Source organism: Alligator mississippiensis, chromosome 12 (assembly GCF_030867095.1).
Source record: "Alligator mississippiensis isolate rAllMis1 chromosome 12, rAllMis1, whole genome shotgun sequence".
Classification (NCBI taxonomy): Eukaryota; Metazoa; Chordata; order Crocodylia; family Alligatoridae; genus Alligator; species Alligator mississippiensis.
In genome coordinates, this window is record NC_081835.1 from 7418275 (window position 1) to 7427325 (window position 9051).

The 9051-nt window shown below is 43.7% G+C and overlaps 1 protein-coding gene across 1 annotated transcript in view; it reads right to left on the bottom strand.

Annotated features, from left to right (window-relative positions):
- EIF4E3 (eukaryotic translation initiation factor 4E family member 3) overlaps positions 1–7905 on the bottom strand; it is a 29155-nt gene extending 21250 nt beyond the window's left edge. Inside the window, exon 1 of the mRNA XM_019499558.2 lies at positions 7696–7905. Coding sequence (XP_019355103.2) covers positions 7696–7886 — 191 coding nt within the window. The 5' untranslated portion in view covers positions 7887–7905. The remainder of the gene's footprint in view (positions 1–7695) is intronic.
- Positions 7906–9051: the final 1146 nt, after the last annotated feature.

Genomic DNA, 9051 nt, shown 5'->3' on the forward strand with positions numbered 1-9051 from the left:
TTCTTGCACTGAGCTCAATTTTCGTGCTTCCAGTTGTATAGCAGGAACATCAAAAACAAGGGAAAAGCATCAGGGATTATTTTTATCTACAAGGTGTCAGTCAAAAAGTAAGGCCTCCTGTTTTTTCCCCAGCCAAATATTATTGAAAAATATTAAACTTGCTTGGAAAATCTGTCCATCATCGCTGAACATGCAGCTAGTTTTCAATATACTCTCCTTCTCCGTCAGTGGCCATTTCCTGCAAGGGATGTATCCTGACATTGTAGAGGTCCTTGTCCTTGTTGCACAGCCAGCATTACGCAGCCTCCATTGCTTTGCTGCAAAAACTGTCACCCTTGTAGTCTCCATCCTTCATTCTCCGGGCTGTGCAGAGGATGGGGTGACAGTTGACCCAAATGAGGAGTTGCTGGTCTGGGGCACAAGTGGATGCGTGGGTAAGCATTATTGTACATAAGCAGTGTCTCAGACATTGGGCTCTTTGCTTAAAAGGTTTCGATTTGTTCAGGGCTGACAGACCTCTGAATTTACTGTGCCCCCTTAGGCAAGAAGCATACCCTCCATACCCCTGTCTTTCTTAGGAGAGAAAAATGAGGAGGCTTTGCTTTCTGACCAACCCTTGTACATTTGGTGTTGTACCAAACAACATCAAAAATAGTGAAGGAGGAAGATTTTCTGAGGTTTCCCAACTACCAGTGATTTTCAATATGAGTTTGGCACCTGGCTGCCCTTTGTCAAATTCTCCCTAGACCTAAACAGATGAGACAAGTTTCAAGGGTAGATTAAAAGTGAATGTGCAATCACCAGACAGTGAAACAAAAATGCCAGAGAGCAAAGATGAATCTTATAGCTGCCCTCATTGATGAACATTGGAGGTTGGATATGCAACTAGCTGGGGTCATGTAGACCCCAGCGCTCTTTCCTGCCTATACAGGGGGTTGGACTCGATGATCTATTGAGGTCCCTTCCGACCCTAACATCTATGAATCTATGAACTGTAAGTATTAATGAGTAGCAATTGTTAAGGACAAGAGTTTTAGGATAAGATGGATAAAACTAAAATTAGGTGATCAGGACTATCTATTTAGTAATGGAGAATTTATCCTATTTTTAATCATAGGTACTGTACTGGGAGAAGCAGAAACCATTAAGTGCTTGGATTTACTGTGCAACAGAAAAACACCTTTCCCATGCCTCTTTCCATGGGAAGAACGACAACCTGCCTTTCCACTTCCCTGCAGAAGAGGTAATTCTTATTCCCATACTCCTGAAATGTACTGTTGTATTGTATTAATATTTTACATCAAAGAAAAATGTGTGTTGTTGCCTATTCACCTTCAATAAAAAGTTAGTCACTAATATTTCTATTGAATGCCAAGTATTTAAATCACAGAAAGTGGCACAAGGGTTATTTTTTCTTTTGGTCAGGATACCATTCTGCTTCCCTTATTTACCTATGATATTACAAATGATATTCCTGTTTTTTTTTTTGGAATACTATGTTCATCTGCACATGAAACACCTACCATTCATAGGTCAACTGTTTCTTTGACCTGTGATCCTAAACCATCCCAAATACTAACTACGATATCATCAGAATCTTTGCTGAGAGAAATACAGGAGCTGTTGTACCACCATCAGCACAAAGATTTACCCTGCCAAGTGTTCTGGCTCTGACAATATCAAGTATTGGTTGCAAGTGCAAGACACTTGGCAATTAGAATAACTTTCTTAGAAGTTTCTTCCTAGCATCTACCAGTTAATGGCTTATTGTTATGCCCTCAAGCATGAATATTTACACCATTGTTTTATCAACTAAACAAACTCAGGAAGTCTTCATTCTTCATATAAAGCATCTCACATTCAACTGCATCCCTTACGTTTATCTGCAAAGAGTTAAAGATAGGATTTTCCCGAGTGTTTAGCACCGGACTAATTCTGGCTCCCTCTGAGGCCAATGGGAATTTATTTGTAGGCAGAGTTAAGCCAATGCTGAGCACCTTTTGGAAAAAAAAACTTTTAGAGATCACTGGTTTGGGTATACAGCAAAACAAACTTTTGACTCCCAAAACATATACTCAAAAGCACTTTGTAGAATAGATTTCCAGGCTTGCATGGTTTCAACATAGACCAAGATGGAGTGTCCATTCCCTGGGCTCAATATTTTCAAAATATTAGAAAAGTTTTCATTGAAAGCCACCTTTCCATGATCCTTGCTAGACAGAATATATGCCTGGACCAAAAAAAACAGAGGACATGTGGGAATTCACAATGCTCACCAATTAGCTTTAATCAATAACTGGACTTTTTGAAGAGTTTTAAATTTTAACTCCTTCTAACAACACTTGAGAAGGGAAGATCTAAGTTTTAACAGCATACTTACAGTATATAAATGTGTTTCCCTTCCCTGGAGTGCATTAATGACATTACACTACATTTGTCAATGTCCAATTTAAAAAAAAAACAAACAACAAAAAACCCAGCATCCACTAATGTGTATTTTTTTTAAATAAACTGATTTCCCTGTTACAGAAGTAAAACTACTCTTATAAGAGAAGCCCTTTACTTTGGGAGCTCTGCTGCAGAGGCCACACAGGAAAAGAATTGGGTCATGAACCCAGTCTGATTTGCATGGGTGGGCCCTTATGCCCAGAGAGTCTCCTGGATGTGGCTGGGGCTGTGGAAGAGGTTAGATTGCTGGATCAGGGCTTAGACATGGTCTATATTAGGGCTGTCCGGCTTCCAAGTGGCTGGGGGCTGCATGTCCCACGGGGCGCACCAGCACAGGCCACATACTGCACAGACGGCACCAGGGAAGCCACAGGCCCCTGGGCTGTTTGCTGCCCCCACCACTGCCCTGCACTCCTGTGCAAATACCCCCCACATCCTGCTGCATCCCAGGTTTGCCTGGGTCCCCAATCACACACTGCTGCACTGTTTCAGTGTTGTGCCCTATGGCAAATCAGCTTTTTTTAAAACCTGCAAGGCCATGTGGCATTGTATAAACTGACCTTTCTCATTGCTTGAAAGCTGATCCCTGAGAGCACAATCTTGCTCCAGGCAATGCCTGGGCGCTACATACCCATATGGACCCATCACAGATCAGCTTGCAGGCATCAGTGAGATCAGTGAACCTCTCCAGCATAGTGTTTGTGGAAGCAATACAACAACCGAGCAGTTAAGTTATGGCCAGTACAAATCTACAGAAGGAGGAGGGAGAGAGCCTTATATATTTAATGCCCATTCCTGGGTTTAAAGCAAAAATTTCCCCACTGGTTTTTAAAAGGCTATTATCTTTAAAGAAAAATATGGCAGATGCTTTGCCTTACTGTTATGGAATGGCTGAATTATTAGCCTTTGGAGATCAGAGGCATGATCCTACTTGTCCAACTGCGGAATAATAATTTTCTCCTAGCCACTTTCATCATTCGCACTGTCCTAAAACAAATATGGGAAAAGATATCAGCAAGCTCTATCTAATGATAAATATTGTAGTCACACGTACAGAAAAAGGCCTAGCACCTATGAGAAGTGCAAGTGTACAGCTTTATATATATGGATGAGATAATGCCAGTGAACTAGAACTTTATCACAGGACTGCAGTCTCCAGAAGTTTCTTATATGCATAGGCATTTATAGAAAATAAGTGCTGATGGCAGTGAAAGCCAAGATATTCATTGTCAAAGCAGGACAGATAAATGAAGTGTTAATATTCTGATGTGATGACATCAAGATGCTAGCTATACATTACAAAGTCTTATATTTATAAAGGTATAACATTGTGATGGAGATGCACAGATTCACTGGAAGACTTTAGTTCGGAGACATGGGATTATTTCAAATTTCTATTATAAAACCACAGTGCTATCAGGAAGTAAGGAGACTTCTTATCAGGGAATAAGGACAACTCTACAAAACTACAGCATTTGTTGTCTTGATTCTTAGTAGCTGTTTCATCTAGCATCTCAAGTCAAGTCTGCAGTAACAGCATAACAACTGACAGACAAAAGCAGCAGCGTGTCAAGAGACAGTTCAGTGGTTTTAGAAAGAAAGAACAAAACAATATCTGTCTATGCCGATAACCTTGTGCACTTTACACAGGAGTCCAACAGTCAGAGCTATGTAGATGAATACTGGCAACCAGAGTCTGTTTAGTGGGACAGCACAGGTACAGGGGTCTGCTCACATGCAAAGTGCAGAATTAGGATCTTATGTATTAAAAGCCACCTCCTGGATTCTTTATGCCTTAAACTTACTTTCAATAAATACAACTTCTACTCTATTTGCTGCCATTCTTCTCCATTGGTATTATGCCATTACTCGTTTCCCCTCTTACTAGCAAATGCGTAAAGAAATGTTATGTATTATGTCAATCAGTATCTTTTGAATTACATACAGCACAGCCTTCACCTCCCATAAGTTTAGAAATTTGAGAAAGAGTTATTCTGAATCTTTAAAAAAAATGTATATTAGTTTACTTTCATTATTTTTACTGATTTAAAGCTATAACTAACCTGGCTGGTACAGTCAGTACAAACATCAGCGAAGACATTCAATTAAAAAATATGAAATAAAATGGGCAAAAGATCTTTAAAAATATTTCCCTACATATCACTCAAAAGCTTTATGTTGATACTGATTTCATTGGAGGCTACCAGAGGTAAATGTGCTTGTCTCCAAATGGCTATGCAAACCAACTGGGAACAAATCCAAGTGACATATCATCTTTAAGGCAGCTAACTCAAGCAGTACCTAAATAGTTATTTAAGGCTTAGGTCTTGATTCTACAAATACTTACATATTTGATTTCAACAGAATTAATCAGGAACATGTATGTTTGCATGATCAGATGATCCTCTGGTACATTTATAAAAGTTTCTCCATATTTCTCAAGGCAATAAAATTTAAAAAAATATTTCTGCCTACAGAATTAGATACAGGCCTAGAAAGTAATTTGCAAATTAAAAGGAGACTTGGAAAAGTCAAAGGCTGAGCCTTCCTTCCCTTGTGCTAATTCCAAACTCCTGTGGATTTTTCATCTTCCCTGTATTTCTGCCTGTAAGCATCACCAGTGACAATTTTGGTACCGGCAATTGCCCATGTCCCTGTTAAATGGACAAGGTGAGGCTCCCCGAAACATACAACCAGATCAAATTGAATACATGACTAGACTAGGAAATATTCATTTATAGAAAGTTTAGCCAATCCTTCAAAAGGATTCCCTTCTGCTGGAGCATTAGCATGCTTTTTGATGTTACAAATGTAGGATGCATCACAGAAAAATTGATGGGGGGGGGGAGGGTGATCTGGCCACACAGCGATAGTTTTAGGATCAAGCCATTAATGAGATGTATGTATCTTCACTGAATAAGGGCATGGACTTATATGTACAACCTTCAGCCTACCACTTATGTGTGTTAAAAGTGTCGTGTGTAATTTTAGGGCTTGATCCACCACCCCCCCATTACCCATATCAATGCTGGGGGGGTGGGGGGAGATGTTCCCGAAATGGCTGTTTTTACCATTCAGACTGTGGTTTCAGAAAACACCAGCGCTCCCAATACATCATCTGTACCAAGATGCAATTGATAATGTTTATGCCAATCAGCATGCAGAGAGTTGTCCCATGTGTCACACAGGTGTCTTGCTCTGACTTTCATGTCTGTCATATACAGACATATTTAGAAACATATAGTCTTTCATGTATAGGCATGTATAGACATGAAAGACATGCCTAGACACTATAGACTTTCATGTATAGACACATATAGACTTCCATGTAGAAACACGTATTGACTTCCATGTATAGATATGCGTAGGCCTTGCTGTAACACAGATCAATATATTATATACAGCTCAGACAAAGGCTTTGCTAAAGCACTGGCCAGAGTAGGCCTGACCAGCAAACCTGACCGGTACGTGAACTCCTTATATAAGCCCAACTTGGCATGTGGGCCACATGGGCACTCCTGCCAGAAAATGGGAGGGAGGGGAGGCTGTACAAGGTGTAGGATAGTCCAGTGCCTGTATGATAAGACAGGACAGGAACACCCAGGTCAGGGTGTGAAACAGGCCCATGGTACAGGATGGTTTGACACAGTCAAGATAGAGCAGGAATGCAACACGTAATTTGTTTTGTAAAAAGGAGGGTTGGAAAGTATGGGAACTTTGTAGCAGCCTAGGGAAGCCTGTATGGTGTTGTGCCAACTATCTGGTCACAGGTACAAACGTTTTAACTCCCGGCCTGATGTACTTGTTAGGCCAAAAGGTGTCAGGGCTGTGCTTGTCGATAATAAGCCTGGCCAAATCTTTGCCGCTGGACTGAGCCTTGTGGCCCTTCTTTATGACCAAATTGGCACTGGAATCTCCTGGCTGCAACTTCATCGACAACCCCATGCCTTCAACCCTGACAACACATCAATAACACCCAACTAGAACAACAGCAACGACAACACTGGCAACACCTGATGACAGCATTTATAGACACACATACACATGTATAGATTTTCATGCATAGGCAAGCAGAGATGCATATACCCCAATAGAGTTTCATGTATAGACATGTACAGACATGGAAGTCATGCATAGACTTTCATGTATAAGCATGAACGTCATGTATAGACATGCACAGACAGGGAAGTCATATATAGACTTTCATGTATAGACATGTGTAGACACATATAGCATGTACTTTCATGCATAGACATGTACAGACAGGGGAGTCACGTATAGACACATACAGACATATATAGTCACATATAGGCACGCAGACTTTCAAGTATAGACATGTACAGACAGGGGAGTCATGTATAGACACATACAGACATATATAGTCACATATAAGCACGCAGACTTTCATGTATTGACATGTGCAGACACGTAGGCATGTATTTTCATGTATAGACAGGGAAGTCATGTACAGATTTTGATGTATAGACACTAATAGATGTGTATAGGCATGTACTTTCATATACAGACGGGGAGTCATATATAGACAGGCGTAGACTTATATAGGCATGTCGACTTTCATGCACAGGCATGTACATATATGCATAGACACATACAGACATGCACAGCCTTTCATGCATGGACACATGCAGACCATCATGCCCAGACAGGGAAGTCGTGTATAGACTTTTCTGTGGAGACTCGTACATCCATGCACAGACAGGGAAGTCATGTACAGACACGTGTAGGCATGCACTTTCATGCACAGACATGTATAAGCATGCACTTTCACGCACAGACACGTATAGGCATGCACTTTCATGCCCAGACACGCATAGGCATGTACAGGCATGCACTAGCATGCTCAGACACATATAGGCATGCACTTTCATGCCCAGACACGTATAGGCATGTACAGGCATGCACTTGCATGCACAGACACGTATAGGCATGCACTTTCACGCACAGACATGTGTAGACACGTATAGGCATGCACTTTCACGCACAGACACGTATAGGCATGCACTTTCACGCACAGACATGTGTAGACACGTATAGGCATGCACTTTCACGCACAGACATGTATAGGCATGCACTTTCACGCACAGACATGTGTAGACACGTACAGGCATGCACTTCCACGCACAGCCGTGGAGGTCGTGCCCGGACACACGCAGCCAGGCGCACACACAGAGCCGTGCAGAGCCCTTCCCCCGCCCCGCGCAGCTCGCCCAGGCCGCGCGCACTCACTTGTCGAGCCAGAAAGTCCAGGGCGAGTGCAGCGGGACCCCGCCCGCGCCCGGCCCCGGCTCCGGCTCCGGCCCCGGCTCCGGCCCCGGCTCGGGCTCCAGCTCCAGCTCCAGCCCGGGCTCGGTCCCGGGCGCCGCCGGGGGGCTGTCGGGCGGCGGCGCGGGCGGGCTGTCGGGGGCGCTGAGCGCCATGGCCCTGCGCTTCCTGCAGCCGGGGCCGGGCCGGGCTGAGTCAGCGCCTCCGCCCGCTGCAAGCCCCGGGCCGGGCGGCAGAGGGCACGGGCGAGCCCCGCAGCCGGCGCCCCCGGCATCCCCCCACCCACCGCCCCGCACACCTGGAGCCTAAACAAGGGGGGGCCTTTTTGCAGCTGGTGCCAACTTCCAAGTGAGGGTCCCCTCCTCCTCCCATCCATCCTGCAATCCCACAGCCACCAGCCAGGCATCCCACCCCACTCCTTGGGGAAAAGAAACCCCAGAGCAAGGGTTGGGCTGTCAGTGGTACCAGTTACCCCATGGATCACCACGGGACTTTACGTGACCCAAATTTGCTGGCGGTACTTGAGGTCGAGCTGAAAAATTTTCTGTAAAGAAATGCAAACATTTAGCTAGAAGGGATGGTTCAGAGGCGATGCCTTTCATTATTACATCAACTGAGAAACTGCAACAACAAATAAAAAAAAATAAAAATGATCTTTTTTCTACAAGATGTCGGGCTCGTGCACCCTTCATCAGGCTCCGGGAAAAGTTCAAAATGGTTAAAAGTCCCCGTGTGTAGGAAATAAACTTCATTTTATTTCTTTAAGGAGGGGTGGTTGTATCTTTTTTCTTAAGTATCTTAAGGACTGGTGGTTGTATCTTATTTCCTTAAGTTACAGTTGTATCGTTCGGTGAAGGTTGCATCATTTTAAGTTGGTGGTGCGCAATCTGTCAATTCGGGAACTGCTGCCCTAGGGCTTCAGCTGCATCATTCTCCACTAAAAGAGAAGAAAAATCCCACATTTTAAGGAAAGGGACGCAGAGAGGCACAGATCAGCGGTCACAAAGCAGGACGGACCTTGGCAAGGAAGGAACGAGCAAGCAACAACAGCGAATGGTTATCTGGGGGACAAGGGAGCCCGCTCACAGCTTTGCTGGATCGAGTAAGGTCTGGAGAACGAGTAGCATCCTTCGTTGCATTTGAATGAGCACTTGGGAGACAGAAGATAGCAACCGCTCGGCCTTGTTTGGGTTCTTCTACCCATCTCCGAGCATCACTCTTATTTTGGTGGCACCAAAAATTTTGCTCTTGCAAAATTGCCTTCACATGGGGTTGTATCCAGGCAAGATAAAGTCTTGGGAGGGGGGGCTTATTCTCCCA